Source organism: Haliaeetus albicilla, chromosome 4 (assembly GCF_947461875.1).
Source record: "Haliaeetus albicilla chromosome 4, bHalAlb1.1, whole genome shotgun sequence".
NCBI classification, from domain to species: Eukaryota; Metazoa; Chordata; class Aves; order Accipitriformes; family Accipitridae; genus Haliaeetus; species Haliaeetus albicilla.
The window spans coordinates 28,471,173-28,494,192 of record NC_091486.1 but is presented as its reverse complement, the minus strand read 5'-3'; the positions used below and the strand labels follow the sequence as shown (position 1 = coordinate 28,494,192).

Genomic DNA, 23,020 nt, shown 5'->3' with positions numbered 1-23,020 from the left:
TTTAAATGCTGTAATTTAAAAAAAATAAGTAGAATAGAGTATGTGTATGTTTCACTGCAACTGAAAAGTATTTACCCTCTCAGATACAAATAGAAATCCTAGGAACTATACAAATGCACACTAATGAGGATCAATGAGCTGATAAGTATTTAATTGATTTGGCTAAATATCAGTCTGTATGAACAAATGCAATTTTTTTCATGCAAGTAATGTTTTTTGCATATGCAAATATATGTGCTTAAAGCTCTGTCAATCCCCAGCAAATTCCAATGTGGTCTTTTGTGAGATGATGGAAGGCTCTGCCAAGTGTACTTTTAGATAATTTTTCTGAGCAAAGTTGGAATCTAAAAATTTCCCAAGAAAGCTTCAACTCATGCAATTTCCTGCCAATTTTGCGAAGTAAATAACAGAGATGGGCTAAGTACACTTTGATATCTACCATAAAAAGTAAAATAAATAAAATTACTTTTAATCTTCTTTTTACCATTGTCACAAATCTAAAATCTTGCTAAATGTCATGGAGGTAGGCTCATGGCAGATGTTTTCCCCAACTTGGATTTTCCTTTTCTCTATTCTGTGCTTTGTTCACCATGCCATATACCTCTCTTCAGTAGTAAGTATGTTTTCACAATATCGATACATCAAAAGTAGTCAAACTGACACAATGCATGTGTCTATCTAAAAGAAAAAATGCATTCAAAAGAACTCTAAAATCTGTGCTAGATACTTACTTGGAAGGGCATAGACCATGCTAACAGTAAGCAACATCCAATAGAATGTTTTCCCAAGCCAGTTTAACATATATTTCATCTATCCTTATTTTAAGAACTGTTTACAGAAACCATATTTGGTTAAATTACTTTTTATTGTCATCAGTAGATGTCAGTCAGATGGGTCTGAATCTGCAGAAGGCATTACTTTTACTAAAGCTTTGCTGAAATTAAATTTGGAATTTGAATCGATGCCCGGGAATGATGTCAGCTATAGCAGATTAAATTTGCTAACGTCTCTTCATTTTAAGTGTGTTTTTAAAACAAAGCAGATAATTCTTCCAGGCTTTGGCCTTTTAATGTTTTTAGCCTTTGTTTGGGCTGAATGAATCATTATATTTTGGGTTATTGAATATTAAATTTTAAATCTATTTTGTAGTACCTTTGCATGCAAACCCATGGATTTAATAGATGCATATGTTTCAACAATAATTTGTAAGTAGTAAAAAATTCAGTATTTTGTCTGTCTTTTGCATACTGTCATAATTGTTTGTTTATATTTTGAAGCAATGAGCAAAGGGAAAGGCAGAGAAATAATTACTGATGGGCAGTATTGTCTGTTACTTATCCTCAAAAATTTTAAATACACAAAATAGTTCTTCAAGTACTTAATAGTGGAAACAGTATATAACATGTAGGAAAATAGTTAAATAATTCAGTTTTCTGTCTCTGATAGTACTGTGTATTAGATATACCTGGCCAGAATTTTGTATTATTGTAACAAGACAATTTTGGTTTTGTTCCATCTGGTGATATGCTTATGGTCTGACTAAAGCCTGAAAATTGCTAGCCTTTTTGTTTGTATCCTATTTTACATTAATAGCAGTTGTCATTATTATTTATACTTAAAAAATCTTAGTAACATAATTAAATCAATTGCATCCTGCAGCAGTGAATTCTGCAGGTAAACTATATCGTCTCTATCCTGCTACTGGAGACAATGTGAAGTGTTCAGATTTCAAGTAATTGGAAATGAAAAGTCCCAACTTACTGCAGTGCAAAGTACAGCTTTGCTAGTACAACTTTACCCGTGGTGGCAGTACTTTGCTCTATGTTAGAATAATAGAGCCCCAGTTTTAGGTGGAAGGAACCTCTGGAGGTTATGTAGTCAAACATGATCAAGGTACACAGGGACTTGTCCAGCTAAGCCCTGAACACCCCCTAGGATGGCAATTCCACAGCCCCTCTAGGCAACCTCTTCCACTACTTAACCAGTCTCATGGTGAAAATTCTTTTCAAAATATTGGAATTTCTCTTGGTAATTTCCCCCCGAATGCCAGAACTTCTCATGTTTCTACTTGTCTGTTGCCTCTTGTCCTATAAATGTGCACTTCTGAGAAGAGTCTAGCTCCATCTCCTCTGTATCTTTTGACTAGATCACTGTAAAAAGCACTAAGGTCTCCCCTGAACCTTCTCTTCTACAGGCTCCCCAATTCCCTGATCTTAGATGATAGAGAGCAGCCTCACAAGGACCTTGTCTGGCTCCTTTGGCACCTTTGGATGCCTCCTATCTGGTCTCATGGATTTGCTTATGTCCAAGTTGGTTAAGTGATCTCTCCCCTTTCTCCCGCTATAGCGGGTACTGCTTCACTCCCACAGTGTCTGCTAGGAGGCTTAGGGACTTGGGAAGCCTCAGGACAAGCCTTTCCAGGGAAAAATAAAATGCCATTTTCTATTCTTTTTTAATGCCTTCCAAAAAGGATACCCGGGAATCTTCTCTACCATTCCTTCTTTTCCCTTTTTCCAGACTCTATCTTCACTTATGTGTGCACCTTTCTCACCAATGCTAGTAATTATCTCAATACTGTGACAGTTTTTTGGCTGAGAGCAATGCACCTATGTAGCTTTACTCTCTATTATTTTTGTGGAATATTAACACGTGAGGATACACTGATGCATAATACTGAAATAAGGAGGTACTAACGTAACTGTTATCTTACTATTGTATTCTTCTCTTTCCAGACTTTGGCTTATACAAAGGTCTTTATGTGATCTGACCTATTATTGTTTTTAAAAAATTTAGACACAATGTTACTTTCTGGTGCGGAAAATATCAAGCAGTAGGTTGCTAATGCTAGAAAATATTTGTTAGGTTTCCTAATGGAATCAATCTCTTTGATCTCAGAAGTGGTACATGCATACTGTTTCACCCCCTTAGAAGAGCAAAAACAATGTTGGTCTGACTTCTGAAGACAAGTGTAAGATGAAATCTTTCTCTCCTGTTCTGTTTTTATACTTGTGCTCCTACTTTTTGTCTTGTATACTCGTCCTAGCACTTGGATGGGTTATATTTCTGCTTGTTTGTCTGTTTTCCATTTTCCTCATAGTTTAATATAATTTCCCACACTGACACAAGTTACTTATGAAATTCAGAAAGCCAGGTATAAAGTTCTTGTGAAACTTCTAGCTGCCTTTTTTTGTACAAAATAGCCGCTTTTTTTACACAAGGTGAGTATATCTTAAAACTGTATTAGAGAATGTGTTATCCACTGCCCCTTAATTTCTGTAGTCTTCTTTATTAAGTCTTTCAGAAGACAGGGGAAGTTATATTAAAAAAAAAAATCATGTGATACATAAGAATTGTGTAAACCTTTGCTAATTTTAGCAACACTCTTGAACAATCAGCCTCTCTAGCCTCAAAGCTCTTCCTCATTAGTTGCATAATTCAGTCAAGTTTTAACTGATTTGCAAAGATGCCATAGCACAGTTAAGTTCACAGTGAGGAAATTTTACTCTGGCCACACCATTTGCACAACAGTTGAGCAAGATTTTAGCACTGCTTAGTTACCTAGAGTGGGAATTCTCTGCTGTTGGACATCTGCACAGGGGATGCTTTTCCTGTTTTATTTTCTTCTCTGCTGCAGCTCAAATTTTGACCCCAGGAGTGGTCTGTTTTTCCTGAGAGTGAGGCGGCAGTGTATACCTTCTTACCTCAGCCTGTAAGCACTTCTTCTATAATAAGTGGGAGGCAGAGTTTGTGGAGAACTTTTTTTCTTGTTTATTGAATGGGAGAAGGAATAATACTTTACCCAGCTGGGATCTGCTGGATGGTATTGTTGCGTAGGGTACTGTGTCACCAAATGGAGCCACCTTGGATACCTATCTTTTGAAACGTCATGAGGACTGGTAAGCTGCTTGCAGTTGTCCCAGTGACAGTCTCACTCCTGAACTGCGTAATTTTAAAATACCAATACTGTTGACAGAAAAGGAAAAGTTTGTGATTTGAGAGGTTAGGCTTCCTGCTGTAAAAATCTCCTAAGTCAGCATTTTTTCCTAGAACTGCATTGTTTAGCTTTAGTTACATTTATTATTTACTTCTATTTGCAGAGAACACAATTCAAACTTTTTTTGAATCTCTTGTGTTTTTGCAAAGTAAATTTATGTTTCTCTATGAAGTACAGTCTTTCATTAAAAACAGTTGTATAACTATAGAAAAGCATAATTTCTAAACTTCTATGAATAATGCATCAATGATTCAGGCAGAGTTTAAACTCTATAATAACTGATCAGAATTCAGGAATAGAGCTAAATTCTAATACTGCAATAATAAGCTGATACTAGTTTGAGAGAGGTTACAGGGACTGATTGAGGTTTTCCTAATTCGAGGACCAGATACAATATGTAATTCATGTTCTGTGAAGGTTTGTTGGAATACAAAATGAAACAAAATCCACATCATGGAATGCTGAAAAGGCTGAATTAGAAGAACGTGCTAGAAGTAATCAATAGCTTTTTTTTTTTTTTTTTGCTAAAAGTGAGCAAAGAAAACAATGTTAGGATTTCTGACAAATACTAGACAATTTGAATGTTAGACAGTTTGTGGGTAAATGAAGAATCATTGACACAGGGAGGGAAAATAGCCAATCCTGAACTATATATACACAGTAATGGCCTCTGTAATATATTTATCACTCAAGAAAGTGATTTCAATATCATTTTGATACTTATTTCAAAATGCCAGCTCAGGGCTCAGCAACTATGAAAAGACATATGAAAAGTTTGTAATTCTTAGGAGGAGAACTGAGAATAAAACATGAAATATTATGCCACTCTATAAATCCATGTCATTTACATGTGAATAGTATGAAACTGAATGGTATGGAGAATGTGAACAGGAAATAATTATCTAATGTTCCTCTAATGCAAGAATTTAGGGATATCATCTACAATTAGCATGTACTACACTTAAAGCATACAAATGACAATGTGTTTCCTATAATAGGTTATTGAAGTGTAGAATGAATTGCCCCAGGATGTTGTGGAGAATAATGAATAAGGGATTTCAAGAAATCTTTAGGCAAATTCATATGGAATAGATCTAGCAGGGGCCATGGAACATGCTATCAAATCTAATCTCTGGCTCAAAAAGTCCTTAGTTTGGGAAGATGCTGGAGAAGGCTCATTTTATGCTTACCTAATTTCATATTTGTTCTCTAGATATGTAATGATGGCTGGTTTTGCAGATAGGATATTGGTGTGCAATAATCAAATCAAAGATCTTTATAGCCCTCATATTCCAGAAACTGGGCTGTTTTAATGAACAAAAGGAAAAATATCATTCTGGCTATATCCAGCATTTTAGTGATCTCAGTAATATCTTGGCAGGTGCTTCAGTTTCAACTTGAGCTATGACCATTTAGTGTAAATGTTTGCTAAAATTTTAGTTACAGCTCAAATCATGCTAATATTAAAAGTTTAAGATTAATGACTGAAGCACATTCCCTCTATTTCATCTGTCAAAATTTAATACCTTTACTTACAAATGGGATCACAGGGGATACTTCCTGTTGTGTAAAATTCCTGCTCTGTGACATAGAGGCCAGATCCTTCATAGTGCAGCAGCCCTAAGGGACTTACTACCCTCAGACCCATTTGTAAAGGACCACCCAATGCAAAGGATTGTGTCAATGTGTGGCCTCTCTTTTGCAGTTTTTGTGTCAATGCTGATACGCACAACAGCCTCATGAAGGAAAGTTCCCTAGGCCAGAAGACCTCAGTGAGAGCTGAATCAGGCCTTATGGAAACAGTGGAACTGTCTGAGTTATATTACCACTTTCTCAAGCAAAAGCCCAAAGCAGAACACCTTAGTTTACAGATTCATTAAAATCACTATGGACTCACCAAAGTTTTGCTCTATACGAAAGGTAAACGAACCACTTTTTGCATGTATAAATACAAGTTAATGTCATTAAGTTCACTGAGATAATTTAAATATTATAAATTACTTGGACCATTTTTATAAACAATTGAAGTATATTAAATTACATTTGGGTACCAGAAAAGTTTTAAACTATGGTTGGTTGGTTGGGTGTAGGGTTTTGCCTTTTTCTTTTTTTTTTTTTTTTTTGTGTGTGTGTGTCAAATGGAGGCTTTCCTTCAAATTTTTGAGGAAGGTATGTAGTTATGAGGAAATCCCATTCATCCTCAAATGGGCTGCATTTAGTGAAAAATTTTGTAGCCTGAAATAAAAACTTACATTACTTAGTATCTTATACCAGACTAAAAATGTTACATGTGAACTGCAAAATTTTTTTCATGTCTATTGGAACCTAAAATGAATGTTGATGTTGTTAAAATATGACTTACTAAATGTCATATTTTCCTCCAGTCATTTTCCATCAAAATACAGTGAATATTTTTCATATCCTAATGTACAGTAATCTTTAAAACAAAAAAACAAACAACAACAACAAAAGCCACATTGCCATGTGATATTTGATAAAAGTAGCTGTTATATTAGAATAGAAATGCTGCATCTCTTTTTTCTATCTATATTTGTAATTATGTGTTTGACTTGAAATATTCCCTGAACTTAGCATTTTGGAATTTTCAGAGGATATACTGTCATTCTTTTATCAGAGGAAAAACTAAATGTCAGGTTTGAATTCCTTTTCTAGCTTTTCCTGTTCTGCAATGATAGTCAGATATCTGTCGAAATGGTTGTCATTTAGGCATCAAATGCTGCCCTGAAAAGTGGTTAACAGTATAAAGATGCTTAAAATAGTTCAGAACTAACAATCAATCACCAGTCCTCTATCCTGTTTTACTGTTTTGGGTTTTTTTCTCACATGTTCACCCAGGCCATTTTGTAGCCTGAAATAGGAAAGGGCTCATTGTCTTGAATAAGAAAAGGCTTGTCTATCTTTTACTCATGTTTTAATAAAAGTCACATAAATAATCTGATTGATGAACCCATCAATGTTGGAAGCTATCAAATATATGATACTTTTGCTAACCACTAGTTATTAAAAAAATAAATTGCATAAATGTAATCTTTCTGATGACAAATGAAGTTACTTCACAGAAAACAGCTGTGGCAGCACAGAAAGTAGAACTGTTTGAGAGCACAGCAGGGACACTTGGGCTGATTTCACAATGAAGTTATTTTAGTGAACACTGAAAATTGTTTTGATCTTGTAAAAGAGTGACAAATGTACCTTTTTGTTGGAGAATTAAGAACTCCATTTTTTTTAGTTTATCAACAAGATTATGTGGTGATTGGAATATGATCTGTAGGTATGGACAAGAGGAAGCAATGTACTGCAGAGAAGGTTTATAAGGCAAGAGGTGAAAATGGAAAAAGATCCTATTACTGGAAGTTGGAGCCAAAACAGTTGGAAATGAGGGGCAATTTTTTTAGTAAAAAGAATAATTAAACACTAGAACAATTCAGAAACAAGTTTTGTTCTTTCTCGCTATCATCTATCTGTAAAATAAAATCTGTAATAAAAAAAATAGTGTTTTGTGAAGATACAGTTCAACAATACCATTGCTCTTGAAAGTGATGTGGAATTGGTCAAACTAGTGTACTAATCTGTGTTCAGCACTGCACCTGACTGGATGAAACAATGCACTTTTTAGATCATAGAACATGCACAGGTACTCACTGCTTTCCATAGATACTTTCTGGAGAGTCAGAAATATTTTCATTATGAGTGAAGTACAAACTGCTATTTGTTGCTAAAGTGTTTCTAGAATGCTGGATTGATAGCATGGATATTTTTAAGAACACTTTCTCTCTTTACAAGAAAATGACTGTACTTTATTAATGGAAATGAAAATTATATTTTTCCAGTCATGAGAATTCTCCTGTGAGTAGCTGAGTGTTCTTATGCTTATAATGTGCTACATCCCATTGCTTCTCTGTGGGACCTGCTACTATCTTCCTTTTCATGGGATATATTTGAATATCTCAACCCCAGCTAATTAAAACGCCTATTTTCAAAATCAAGATTAAAAAGATGGAAATAGAAAAGATGCAAAGGACTGTCTATATTTCTGATAGATTTTTGTCTGTTCTGTTCTTAAGCTTCAGTGAAAAAGATTCCATTATCACCCTGGGTATCCAGCTCTAGTGTTTAACTATCATAATTAGAGACTGTTTCTTAATTTCTAGCCTAAACTTTGTTTTTTACAAGTTAAACTGATTGCTTCTTCTGCTACCCTAACTGTATATTGACAACCACTGATTTTTTTTTTTTAGTATTGGCATCCAATATATATATATTAAAATAGCATCATATCTAACCAAATTCTTTTATTTTATAGACTAGTAAATACAATTGTTGTACCCTTTCTTTATGCTAACTTTATTTATCTATACCTATGCTATTTTTTATTGTTGTTCACCTCTGGACTCACTATTATTTGCCCAAACTGTTAAAGCTTGGTTCCTAAAACTGGACAGAAGATTTTGCCTGAGATCTCCTAAACACTTCCTGTATTTTGTGTTTACTTATTTATATTCCAAAATTTGCCTTTTTTTTTTCAGCATGGTTACCTTGTTGACTTAATAATGAGTAGGGAAAGCCCTGATCTGGTAAGATAGCTGTGTCAGATCAAGCAGGAATTCTTCATCTCTTTTCGCTTCTGTAAGCTGCTAAATCCATGCTTGGTTTATGCTCAGTCTGTGTTCTATTTCAAGGGAAATCACCTCACTGTTTTGTTAAAAATTTTTACATTTTTTAACACAGTAGAGCAAGTTAATCCTCCATCTCCCAGAGCCTGACATAGGTTCTGTATGAATTAATCTCCAGAATTTTTTTTGCTATTGGTAGGAGGTTTACAGCTATTTACACGTGCTAAAAATGGTCAGAAATTACATTGATGGAGATTAATACAGGCAGGAAGCATTATAACAGTAAACAGACAAACAACAGAAGAAAAATAAGATAGCCCAAAAAAGGATTCTGATGAGCTGTGTAGATCTTACTTTTCCTTTACATTTCTTTTCTGTAAGTCTTTATCGCTAGTGCAACTTCACCAGCCATATCAAAGCTTAGTCATCAGTGTTAGTAACTGTACAGAGTGAATAAGATAAGAGATGGAGTAATGGTATTTTTCAGTTCCTACTCCACCCAGCAGTCCTATCAGTGGTCTTAGAATAACGTCAGGTGCAAAAAAACATTTTCATGAAAACAATCAGTTGTGGAGGAGTTATAGCTATTAAGGTAGGAAAAGCTCTTTTGGTAGTATACCTGACAAAAGATGTAATAGTACTGCTAATGTACTGCTCTATCAGTAATGCATTTGGCATTAAGAATAGTTCAGTTGCTCCTCTGGCCTCATGTTTCAACCTGTAAATGTGAGTAGTTTTGCTGGCCTCCACTAGCAATGAGTCCTTCAACATATGTTTAACATTTAATTGCTCAAGCATCAATAAAGTACAAATTAATAAGGTAGATAATTAAATCATGCTTTTAGAATCTGTCATTCTAAGCAGTCCAGCATTTAAGAATGAAATGTTTTATTTGAAAACTCATCATTTTGGATGCTTTTTGACTTGAATTCATATATTTCTCTCTTCTAATTTTTGTTTGGAAAATGTATGCATAGACATTTATACCAAATAATGGGTTGATATGAAAAACTGTTTTAACAGAGATATTTTGCCAACACAACTTTAAAACTTACCTAAACTTTACCTCTACACTTTGGTTGAACTTGCATGTTTCAGTGATATTAAACACATTTAAGTGATACTAAACATCTGACTGTTAGCAGAGTTTTGTTCTTGTGATTAATCTTTTTGCATGCTACACTGTTGAACTAATTTTTAAATGTGCTGCCAGCTTTTACCATCAGTTTAATAGTCCACTCATCTTTTAAGATGTTTAAAAGCCAAAAGCTGGAATCCATCTTGCTGGAATTAAGTTTAAAATGCAGAATATGTTAACAAAAGGTCCTTCTGATTTCAGCTGCACTTCGATTTCAAGTTGTGTAGCAATTACCTGAAGTGTAGAGATTCTGAATAAACTAATTCTGAATCAGATAATAGTGTGCATACTCCAACACAGGCACATCATGTACTTAATAATATTCAAGACAATTCTGTTCTCTTTCATAGTGCCTTTTGGAGAATATGAATTTTGTACAGATTGAATTTTTTGAAATTAGAAGTTGTGAAAATTAAGCTTGCATTTGCTGATTTTTCCCAGGTTCTTTGCATGTCTTCTGTAGGTTTTGCACTATATAGCAAATCATCCAGGCCAAGTTGAAGGATGTGTGGAACATAATCTTGGCTCTTTGTTAGGGACTCTCTATATATTTAGTTTTCTACCATGGATAAGCAGTACCAATGACTCCCATCATCTTGTTTACTGAAGCAGAAGGTGTTTTACAAAGGTTTTATGGGAGACTACTCAGCTTTGTAAACTGAGGAGGAAAACTACTGTATCTACAGATACAGGTTTTTTTTAAATTTTAAAATGAATTAAAAATGTTTTTCTATATCATGAGAAGCACTTTTATATTGAATAAAGATGTAAGAACTGCCATATGTCTGTCACTCAGTATTCTGTTCCCAGTGATGGGCAGGAGAAAATTCGTAGGAAAGGGATATAACAAATAATAGGTACTTAGAGTGATGCTTCTCTAATACACTTTTTAACCTTGTAACATCCCACAGTTTGTTCACATCCTGAGCTGGAGGTTTCATGTGAGCCACTTTGTTTAACAGCCATTGTTGGACTTGTGGTTAATAATCTTATCCAGTCCTCTTGGAAATAATTTATATTTTTGGTCTTTACCATTGCTCTGTGATGTTGAGTTCCACATTTAGTAATGCAATAGGTGCAGAATTACTTTCCTGGAGAATTTTAGTTCTGTTCTGCTACTCGTCAGGACTTCTATAACTTAAAGTAGTTATCAGGGATGTTGTGAAGTGAAAATACAAATTTTCCTGTTAACTATTTGTTTTGTTGATTCTTATCCTCTGCTTTCCCTGTTGTTTTACCTGCCAGTCAACCACTAGGGAATGCCCTTTTTCTCATGTTTTCTCTAAGGATAGAAGAGATTTTGTATGGGATTGGGGCTTTCTTCTCTCCCTGCTAGGAAAGGTCCCAAGTGAATCCTGGCAACTCAGGTTAGAATGCTTTTACTTACAGATGCTTGTTTTTCCCCAGAATATGTAAAGTAGGTGTGCTGGCTTTGACTGGGGTAGAGTTAATTTTCTTCATAGTAGCTAGTATGGGGATAGCTTCGGATTTGTGCTGGAAACAGCATTGATAATGCTGAGATGTTTTTGTTGCTGCTGAGCAGTGCTTACACAGCGCCAAGGCTTTTTCTGCTTCTCATATCACCCCACCAGCAAGTAGGCTGGGGGTGCACAAGAAATCGGGAGGGGATACAGCTGGGACAGCTGACCCCAACTGACCAAAGGGATATTCCAGATGATAAGACATCATACTCAGTATATAAAGCTGGGGGAAGAAGAAGGAAGGGGTGACATTTGGAGTTAATGGCGTTTGTGTTCCCAAGTTACCTTTATGTGTGATGGAGCCCTGCTTTCCTGGAGATGGCTGAACACCTTCCTGCTGATAGGAAGTAGTGAATGAATTCCTTGCTTTGCTTTGTTTGCGTGCGTGGCTTTTGCTTTACCTATTAAACTGTCTTTACCTCAGCCCATGAGTTTTTTCTCACTTTTACCTTTCTGATTCTCTCCCCCATTTCACTGTTAGGGAGGTAAGTGAGCGGCTGCGTGATGCTTAGTTGCCGGCTGGGGTTAAACCATGACAGTAGGAAAGAAGGTAGTATAGTATTCAGTATTAACTGCTTATTTTTTGAGGGGAAAGCCATTTTCTGATAACCTAAACCTCAAATCCTCTAGCTACAGTTTAGATAATAATGGTTTAGCTTTCTGTACACACCTTCTGAATTTTTCTGATTTTTCAAATGCAAATTTTAGATGACTCTGTGGGACTGATACAGGCACCCAGAGTGTGAGAAGATAGGCTTGAAAACCCCCTCATCTTTGTTTTGAGCTTTCTTCTGATTGTTAGAACCTAATCTATAAAATTAAACAGCAACACAATAGTTCTGACTCTCCACATTCAACAAAGTATAGAGAACCAGATTTCTTTTACTTGGCCTTAAGCCAAGGTGGGTCCAGGTAATATCTGCAAGAAAGTAACTGTGCATTTAGGGTGTTGACAAATGAAAATAATCAGGTTATGTGTTTAGTTATTTTGATTGCTTTCCTCTCTTGATCAAGTGGCTGTTTCATAGATCCAATATGCTGCCATTACTAAGTAGATTTTTCCTTCAATATTTGTATAACTTAGATTGAAGAGGTCATGATCATCTTATTTTTCTTTAAAGCAAAAGAATACATGAATGAAGACCTTGATACTTTTGAAAGCACTGTTTGACATAATCTGTTTTCAAGGTATCACATGCAATACTGTATATCATCTAGAACTGCACCAAACTTATTGGAGATGCTTGGGTTTATGATACAGAAGGTCTTGTGTCTCAAAGGGGGTGCCTTTGCCCTCCTGTCCTGAAAGCTCAGATTTGAAGTTCAGGTTTGGAAGGGACTGCTATGTGGGGTGTAATGAATTGATTCCATCTGTTTGGGGTCAACTACTAGTGGAAAGCTGGTTTACAGTAAAAACAGCTATGGTGAGGATAGATTCCCTGATGAACATCTTTCATTTGAGATGAAGAGACTTATTTTTCTCTGCTGGCATCTGTTCCGTTATAGTCTTTTATAAATATCAAGAAACATTTTCTTGTTGCTATGGTCTTTGTGTAAGTAAGGTATAGCAAAAGGGAATGACTTTCTTGTTTTCTTTGTTGAGTAGCTCAGAATGAATGCTTGAAATAACCTCTTGTAGACAATAATTAGCTGAAACAACTTTACTCCATGTTGTCTTTGTCTACACACATCTTGCTACCATGGACTAGTTATTTTCTTTACATCTGATGCAGTTCAGTGGGATAAACTGCCAAATGCTTTGCCAAATTCAGATTTCCTAATTCCTTTTGCCTTGTATTCTCTATTCTCTCTTTCTTTCTCTAGTTACATGCTCATACCAATAACTTGACAGTTACAATTTTTCACAGTCAAGCACAACTTTTGTGTTCAAATGACTTTTACCTTACCATTACCTCTTCTGTGCATCATTATCAACATTATAATGGATTTACAAAACTCCTAAAGAAGAGATTGAAAACACATAAAATGTGAAAAAACAGGTAGTGGCCTCTGATAAAAGAAGCACAACTAACCTGGAACATTTATATTTATTCTACAACTATTTATTCTACAGTATGGGGGCAGTTTTACCCTTTTTGACATTGAAAGGTCAATAAGCTGCCATTACTAAGTAGATTTTTCCTTCAATATTTTTATAAGTTGGATCGAAGAGGTCATGATCATCTTATTTTCTTTAAAGCAAAAGCATACATGAATGAAGACCTTGACACTTTTGAAAGCACTGTTTGACATAATCTGCTTTCAAAGTATCACATGCAATACTGTATATCATCCAGAACTGCACCAAACTTACTGGAGATGCTTGGGTTTATGATACAACTACCTCCTGTTGTTATGAAGTACACTGTTATGCTTGTGATTCTCTGTGGCAATTTCAACCCATCTTATTTCAACACTGCTGCCAGCTCTAGAATGGTTTCCTCTCTTTGCAAAAATCAGCATATTAGTTTTGTAGCCAAACTGCTTCCTAAGGAGTTCCTGGAAGTTAGTGTTTGTTTCATGGATGTTCCTCTTCAATGTCAGCCAATACTTTTCAAAATCAGTTTGCCAATTCATCCTAAAGAGGTTAAAAGCCACCAAACCTTAAAAACCTGTAACCTCTATTTTCTTAGGTTGTGCTAGTTGCACCGTCACACTGTATGAACTACATGCAATTGCTAAAGTTCCTGTTTTCAGAATCATGTTTTGAATAAGGTAACCACAGCCTCTCTGTTTCTGAAGTGTTACCATTAAGTACTGAAAAGTTATAATAGAGTAATTTTTAATGGGAAGTGAGACTAAAGAAAACCTCAGAACTATTCTGCACTCTCAATTTTTTCTTCGCTCAACATCCAGTTTGTTTCCTGTGTATGAAAAAGTTATCCTTCAGCTTAAATTACCGGTGAATTTCTGCTGACCAATGTCCATATACCTGGAAAAAGTAGCATGCAACTGCCAACTGAGCATCTATCTTACAAAGCAGGTCGAGATGATCCTTTTATCAACCTGCCTTGAACAACTCTTCTGCTTCATTTCCTTCACTGACATGCAACACACTTTCTGCTGAACTTTTGATTTCTTCTTGATTGACAGCTGTCTTTCTCTGTTTTCAACACTTTTCAAACTCTGCTTCCAAGACCTCTTTCAAGTTCAGCTGCTCAAAAAATAGTCATCTTTTTACGTTTTTCTGTCTTGCTACTGATGATGCAGTAGTAAGTTTTCCTCTGCAGTTCTTTTTGTTCGGATTATCCGTAACACACCTCTCATGCATTCCACATCTCTGCAATTATTCATTTTTTGCCATGTCTCCATCTCCCAGAATTTTTCAGATTGTTTGGTTCACTAAATTAAACAAATGATTCCTTAAAGTAAACTGAGTGTAAGATCATATTCAAAGTAAACTTAAAAATAGATGTGCCTACCTAAGGCACTTGGACATCTGAATTTTATTGACTGCAGTGAGGTCCTAGACAACATTAGTGCAGATTTAAGACATCTGCTTTAATCAGCCCAACTTTACTTGGCACTGAACTTGTCTGTGAACACTCATGCACAGTCATGACAGAATTTTGGAGCTGCTGACATCTAGTAAGGGGCAGTATTGAACAATCAAATGTGACAAGGTCTTAATATATCTTAAGTAGGTTTTCAAATATATGTCTATTTGTGCCCTGAGATTTATCAGCTAATTTGCGTGCAAGCTTTCATGGGTATTTGTTTTCATTTTTAATTGCCTAAAAGCTTCAATAAATCTGATTCCACATTCATTACCAATATGATATACCATGCACATAACAAACAAATAGAAGATATTTTTTCTCCCTGCTATACTTAAAGCTTGCTACTTACAGGACGTGTGAATGAATATACATACTTTAGTGATTATATGAAGAAGCCTCAAATACAGTAAATCAGATGTAGCAGAAAATACTAAAATTAAAAAAAAAACAACTAAGGGAAAATGTTCCTTGTTGGATCTCCTTATTTAGATCATCCAATCACTGTTAATACATCAATCCCAACTCTTTTACCTAATTAACTGAGTCAATGCCAATGCACTGTGTAGACCATATGTGTAGATCTTTGAAGTTGTTATTCCTCAATTATGTAACTCTACTAATTTTATTAATATATTCTATGGAGAATGTGAAAATCCAAGATTACTGTAACATCAATATTTTGCCGTTGCCAGATTGCTGGAGACCTATGTATTTAACTAAAGTCCATGAACTTTAATAAGACCAATTATTCCTTTTCCTCTGCTGTGCTTCTTATTGATTAATAATTCACACATTTGGGCATTGCAAGCAAGCTGGAAACTCTGCTTGTGAAGAAGGGGATTGCACATCACAAATGGGAATATAATAGACAATGGGGAGGGCAGAAGGAGACATGAAGAACGCTGTCTACCAAACCATTCATTTTCTGCAAGGGCAGAATTTGAGTGATGGGATCTCTGTTCTACCTTATGGTACTTTGTGAACAGAACCTGTAACACTCGAGGCTACTGGCAGACAGTTCTTCAGCGATTTAACTCCATTATTTACAATGGTGCTGAAGTCTGTCTTACCCAGCGAATAAATGCAAAGCTTTACCTGCTTAAAATTAGATGTGTATTAGTGCTTGTTAGATCAGGGCCAGGACAGTCAGCATACAGATCTAGTACCTTCTGTCACTACTTACAATAAATTTATCTTATCTTTTTAAGGGTTTATTGGTTTTGTTTTGGTTTGGTTTTTTTTTCTTATGTTTTCAAATTTCTTAATTAGTTCGTGCCTCTCCTGCAGTTCAACCACAGGGAAGTTTGTGTTGTCAGATTTGGAGGGATGAGTATTAGTCTGACAAGTCACCCTGCAGGCCTCTTGATACTTCCTTATTCTCCATTTGTCATGAGCTAGATGTTTTGAAGATAATTTCAAACAAAGCAGCATATTTAATTTCCCTTCAGGAGCAGAGGATTTATTTAAAATAAAGCTCTAATTCCCCTTATCAAAACCTGCACGATCCCTTTCCTGTTTGTATAGCTAATCTCTAACTGGTCTAACTGCAGGTTTTGCCCAATTTTAAGTTAAGTTGTTTTCATTGTAGCTGTGTGATATTGGCATAACTGTAAGGGTCTCTCAGTACTCAATATTGAAAAGCTTTACTGTTGGGTGTATTTTAAAATTATTTCTTTGCATTGATATTACTACTGAAGTGAAGTATTTTTAGATGAAAGAAAAGGAGCTTAGGATACATTATCAGTAATGTATCCTTCCTATCTGAGGATTAAGTGGCACCAGGACAGTTTTATTTTGCCACATTTAAGGGCAAAAAAATTAATTATCTTAATATACATCCATATTGACTAATGATATAGGCTTTCCTTTAGTGTTCACTTTAGTGTGGAAATTTTAAGCTGAAATTTGAAAAAAAAAGAAAAAGCTGTGCGCAAAGGGCAAAAAAGATTATATTTTTATAGGAGCAAGACGGACTGTAACAACAACTTGTGGGGACCATAGCAGAAACACCGGGTTAGGTAGGGGAAGAACAGAAAAACAGAACAAAAACAAGAAGTGGAAAGAGAAAAACTATTTAAGATAACTTATCATTTCAGGTGCTATCTCTCTGGTTGATTTGGCTTCCTGAAGTAGCTGCTCATTGTTTAGTATTCTGGATCTTCTTTAGACCAGTTTGTACTGCCGGGGCACAGATGTGTATTTCTGAGCAAGTCAGGTTATGCGTAATTCCTCCCTCGATCCCCTCGTTGTTATGTATGGGCTTTAATGTATGGTTGTTCTATATTCCAGCAGCACACTCCTGTCCTTTCTGCCCCATGTCACCTCTTGCAGTCAGAGGGGTGTTGGCACTGCTTGGGCTCTGTCATTCTCAGCCTCTGTGCCTGCCTTCCTCTGAGCTGGAGGAAAGGTGCAGGCCCAGCTGCTTCATTCTCTGAGCGTTATTCACAGCAGCTAAATGGAGGAAAGATCCTTCCTTTCCCTATGTCTCCATGAGGATTTCTTTGCCCATGTTTCCAGGATAACAGCATACTTAAAAGTTGTTTGTTTGTTTGTTTTAAATGGTTTGTTTCTCTCTCCTTAGGGACATACAAGACACTTGCTCTGGCTACTTCCTTGATTTTCTAATGCCTTATCTATCTGTTTTTATGTGTTTCCTGCTGTTTCTTTCATTTTCAGGAACACAATTTCATCTTTCATTGTCATCTCTGGTGGTTTACTCTATCGATCCTCAGGATAAGCCTTTGGGGAGGAGGCTGCTTTGTTTGTCCTTTGCTTAAGCCATGCCAGGTGCTTTCGTTGTAGGAGTTTCTATTGTTGCAGTGGTGTGGTCCTGCAAGGAGCAAAGTTTTTTTTACAATTTTCCTTTGTGGAGTTCTGGTGAAGTTAGCAGGTGTACCTCCATTTGCAGTGATATTGTTTGGGCAGTTTGTTCCTTCTTCCCTTCCTGAAGGATATTACCTGCTCATAATACTTTTCTCCTGTAAATCAAAGCAATGTGTTTTCAGCTGCTTATTTCCTTGTGAGGAAGAGAGAACAGCTTACAAATGCCACTATTTTTTTATTGTAGAATTGGACAACAAGAGCCGGGAATACTTTATGAGAAAAAATAGGCTCTTAAAATTCCCCTCTGTCCTGGAGACTTATGTGGTTTCTATAAATACTTAATTTCTTTGTGTTGCTTCAGATGTCTGGCAGTTAAAAGCCAGGGAAGAACCCAGATTAGTGTGAGATGTTCTTATTAGTTATTCCATGGAAGCATATTTATACTTGTTCTTACAAACTTTAGTTGGACTCCATGCATAACAGGAGTAGAAAGTTTGGAAGTTTTTAAGTGGTTCCTCAGTGAAGTTTCAAAGATACTGCTAATGCCTTTAACCAAATAAATGCTTTGCAGTTTTTGAAAAAAACGCTGTTCGTATTTCTTCACTGTTGTCTTATGATGCTGTCTGAAAATTGTAGGAGATGTTGCTCATCCAGCAACTATTTGTCAGATATTGCTAGTGAATTTTATGGGACTGACTCTTATATATCTGAGTCAGGAATAATTTTGTGAAAGTCTGTGAATTAATACCAGTTTAAAACTGTGTATGTGTTAAATCCATAGAAGTAAACGAAATGTACTATTTAATTATCCACCTGAAATCATTGTATAAAAGATGCATCTCAAACTTATTTATAATCCTCATAGGGTATATTTTAGATCTATAATGTGCATAAAAGTTATCCTAGAGAAAGAAAATTGATTAGGCATTTCTGAAGTGTTAGGATTATTTCAAAGCGGTGAGCCTCATTTTTATTTTCTGTAAGATCTTGAGTACTTAATGATATTACCCATTTCTGCCAGTTGCATCAGATGGAACCTCTCATCATCTCACATCTTTGTAAAATTTAACATGGATATAGCTGTCTAGTTAAAGCCATACTGAGATTTGCATCTCCTACTGTTAGGCTCCTTCCAGTTAGCATCTGAGGACACTCATCCTCACTGTTCCATCATGGACCCAAAGCCCCTTTTCCCAGCTGGCAGTGACACCAGTAGCTGCCAAAGCTCAGGCATATTTACTCCTACTTGGCACACTTCTCTTGCCTGGCTTCTTGCACAGTTCTTACTCTGATTGAAACAAACATAATCACTGAGATAAGCCTGTGGTATATTTGATTATTTGGCTGCTGCTTCAGCAATGAAGATTGTCACTGACTCACCAAAAAAGACAGGTGCTATTTACAGAGTACAGGAGCTGCGCTGCAAACCCAAGTCTGTGGCTGAGCAACCAGCAAGGAAATCCTCTCCTTTGCCCTCTCCAAATCCCAGTTTTGGCTATACAACTAGATTCTTAGGTTTGCACTTGAAAGGCAGAGCTGGCAATCTGCTGCATGGCTGGCTTACCGTGTAGTCCTCAACCCTTTTGCTGTTTGCATGCACTGAATTGTTTTTTTGCTGGCAGACGCACACAGTTCAGCATCAGATTTTGACACATGCATGCTGCTGTCCCAAAGGATTCATTGAGCGGGCTGTCTTGCAGCTGCTACATTTTCCACCAGTTAAATTGACAGTTACCTACTGTGTGGAGTTGCTAGGAGAAGGTGAATAGTCATCATTACAGCATATTCGTTCAATAACAACCTGTAGAGCTCTCTGATTTCTCATCTGCAGGGATTTATACATGTCTTCACTACCGACTTAGCATTTGTACAGTCATATTTTTATTGAGAGGCTGGTAGATATTTATTCATTAAGAATCAATTCAGGATCAACTAAAGAGAGGAAAGCTCTGGCATTTGAACATGCACTCTTTTTGTAGGGTGATGTGGCTGATACTGGCTTCTACCATCTGCTTTCCTATTGCAGCCTGTTTCTCCAACCTGCAGAGCAGAAACCAGCCTTTCTTTCCTTCTGGATTGTTAAAGCCATTCACATTTATCCTGCATGGCAATGCATTATAGTCCATTTTAAGGAATCCTTTGTGCTTCTGTGCGTATTCCTACAGCAGGAAAAGTGCATGAGAAAGGAGCTTGAGCAGTCAGTAGTATAGTAGCTGGCTCACATGTATGGATTAGACTCGTGAGGTCAGAGGAGCTGTGTGTACTTGCTCTGTGCTGGGGGGGGGGGGAGAGTGGATTTGTCTATCAAAGTGAATAGCGATTCAGGCAGGATCGTCCCTCAGCTGTTGTAATTCTCATGTGTTTTGATATGACAGCAGCTACTGTCTAACATGCGTGGATCTTCCGACATTTGTAGTGGACTAAAGAATGCTTTTACTTGCTGCTGAGCCTGACTGTAACTGTATCGCTGTAGGACAATAATGATGGGGGCTCGAGCGATGGAAACAACTCGGGAACTGGAAAACACCTCTATAAAGTATCAAATAGGAGGACACGCAGAGAAAATGTGGCAACGGCTCAAAGGAATGTGAGTAGATTCTCTCCTTGGCTTTTGTTCTGTTCCCTGGGAAAGATCATTTTCATCTGTTTGTTAAAATGACTAATTAGCAAATTGGAGAGTTATCTCTAAGCTGTGAATAGTATGTACTCTCATAATACAGTACCTCGCTTTCATATATGATGGTACTCAGATTAATGTCAGACTCTGTATAAGGTTCAATCACCTCATTTAAAAGGTATATAGCTAGTGAGAGTTATTATCCAAATTGAAATGCCAGTAAGTCCTTTCAGGTTAACATTTCCATAGCTCTGATATGATTTTGTAAATGTTATCTTCAGAATCAACATTGCTGGACTGTTTCATCATTCCTGTCAGTATGTATAGGTAAGTATATTATTGCAGTTCCATAGGAGGTATCAATACTTTGCCTTTTGAGAGTGCCGGTAAAGAAGTCTATATTAAAAGGTGTTTAGCTATTAGGAAGATGCAATGTCTCTGTTTTTTTGTCAATTATTTTGGTGCTCAGTAATGCTAAAAACTGACTGAAGGACTATTTGAAGGGGCCACTATGCACCTGCTGTGTCTAATTCACGCCTCTCAAATGCAATTTTCAGTGTAGACTTTTGCTGTAAATGATCAGTAAATAAACATCTGCAACCTGTCAGAGAGAAACTTCATCAAACTAGTGTGTTCAAAACCCCTTAAACTTCAGCACGTCCTTTTAAGTATTTAGCTGGTTTTTGCTCTGGAAGCTGGTGTCAGGATTTTACAAATAAATACATGTTACATTTGTTGCTTTGGAAGCAAGGAAATGGCTCTATTATTTTTGCTGGAAAGATTTGAAATATCTAAAGGTATTCCACAGATGCTATGTAGTGTTTCAGCTGTTGAAGGAAAATGGGTTACTTACTTACAGTGCAAAGAGGATTAGATGCATTGGCTAAGGCACTGCCTGTTTCCCCTATGCATTAGGTTGGGATTCAAGCTGGCTGTGGGAAAGGGAGTTTCCACCATCTGCTTTCTTTCAAGAGAAAGTTGGTTTGCTTCACTGGAAAGTCATTTCTCAGTTGTGGCCAGGGATTTCTCTGTGATATGCTTTTGAATATTTGCTCTGAATCCTATCATCGCTGTGTTTAAGATTATGCACTTTGGGAACCATTTTGGCCCTAGAAACCCTAAAGTGTATGTAGCGGAGCAAATATTTTGATCATTTCCTGATGCCACACATCTTGCCTTTGGGTTTCTGCTCCTAGAGACATCCATCAGTTTGTGCAGACTTCCATTTGTGTAGGGTCTAAGCTGCAGCTTTTGTTTGTTCTGTAAGTTCTCTGTTACCACTAGGCTCTTGGGTTGAAACATTTCCTTTCAGCTGCCTCTGGAGTGGTGCCATTAAACAGACTAATGTAAATAGCTAAACGTTAGTGACACTCAGTACAACAGCTCCAGGAAATAAGGTTCATGCTTCCTTAGGAGTAGTTAAAACAATAGTTGGAGTTTGAGGTGTATCAAAAACAAATGGAGCTTAAGTCAAACGGTGCATCTTTCACAGGTTGCTGCCAACCTGTTGACTGTTGTGACCGCAGGACAAGATAGTGCTAAAATACTTGTATTTAAAAGAAACAGGTTATATTATTAGATACATGCTCAGCTGACTATTTTTCAGACTTCCCAATGATTTCATTTTAATTATTCACTAGACAATTTGAAATCTCTGACTAGTCAATATTATGAATATTATATGGGGAAATTTAAAAAAGTTGAATTTTTCAGAGTAGATCTCTATGCTCAGTTTGTAGTATAAGCATCAATCATTAAGGAAAAGGATTATTTTTGCTGATGCACAGATATTAAAGTAGAAGTATGTTTGTATGTGATAGGAGAGAGGGACAGATAAGTGGGACTGCCACAGATAGGTAATCTGACTTGGGAAGAATTTTTTTATAAATTGTTAGTCAGGAGAATTGTTTTATTTTAGGTAGGGGACATGTTAATGAAACTGAGTATGTATGAAGACAAATTACTGAGTTTTTAAAGTAGTATACGGTAGTATATCTGTGCTGAAGTCAAGACGTGGTGTGAATATGAAGCTAAATCTGTTCTTGCTGATAAAGTCCACAGGCCTACAGAGTTTTCACCAATGTATATATGTGATTTCAGCACAGTTTTACTGTATTTTGCCAGTCGAGAGTGCTGATTATCTTCTTGCAAGCAGGTCATTATTTCTGAAACAACATTGGATTTCATTTAGGTAATTATCTGGATAGTGTTTAGAAGCTGCACAGTAGGTCCTTACTTAAAATGAGCTTTTATTTTCTGTTAGCTTTTCAGCTTTTTGCATAATAGACATTTAGTTATGGATTTGGCTACAGAATTCCATATACACTTAACCTCATATGTCTTGGGGTGTTTTTGTTACTGTTTTTTTTTAATTATTTTTGTAAATGCAGACTGCTCTGTAAGATAGGTGAGTTGAATATACTTAAGGATAGATGAAAATACTTGTTTGAATGCCTGGTAAGAAAAGCTGGGTATTGTGGAAGCTTGAATGAAACAGCCTTTCTATGGGTTTTCTACTTTATAGGCCTGTGCATAGACCTTGCTAACCTAATGCTCTTCCTAAGTGCTATGATAAAGGCTTGGATGTTTTGAATAAAATGAAAACCATACCTAACTTTCATCGGGTCCATGTGGCTCTACAGCCAAGCTCTTCCTTCTGCATGGCAAGTAAAAATCCAACTCTATTTTCTTTACATTGCAATTGCAGCAATGCTGCAAAAAAGGAGATTATTTGGCAGAGAAGAGATTAATTTGAAATTAATAACTAGATCCTTAGCATTGTTGCTGAGTTTATTGATGCCTGAGTGTATAAAACACAAGCTCAGTGAAACAG

The 23,020-nt window shown here is 36.3% G+C and overlaps 1 protein-coding gene across 5 annotated transcripts in view; it reads left to right on the top strand.

Moving 5' to 3' along the window:
• The window catches only part of PDE1A (phosphodiesterase 1A), a 231,004-nt gene that overhangs the window by 48,618 nt on the left and 159,366 nt on the right, over positions 1-23,020 (top strand). For 2 of the 5 annotated variants that reach the window (XM_009916410.2, XM_069781602.1), the window contains exons 1-2: positions 1,106-1,205; positions 20,044-20,157. In XM_009916410.2, the coding sequence (XP_009914712.2) occupies positions 1,159-1,205; positions 20,044-20,157 (161 nt within the window). In that variant the 5' untranslated portion in view covers positions 1,106-1,158. Of the gene's footprint in view, positions 1-1,104; positions 1,206-20,043; positions 20,158-23,020 lie in introns of those variants that run through there. The other 3 variants (XM_069781604.1, XM_069781603.1, XM_069781601.1) reach the window with 2 other exon arrangements.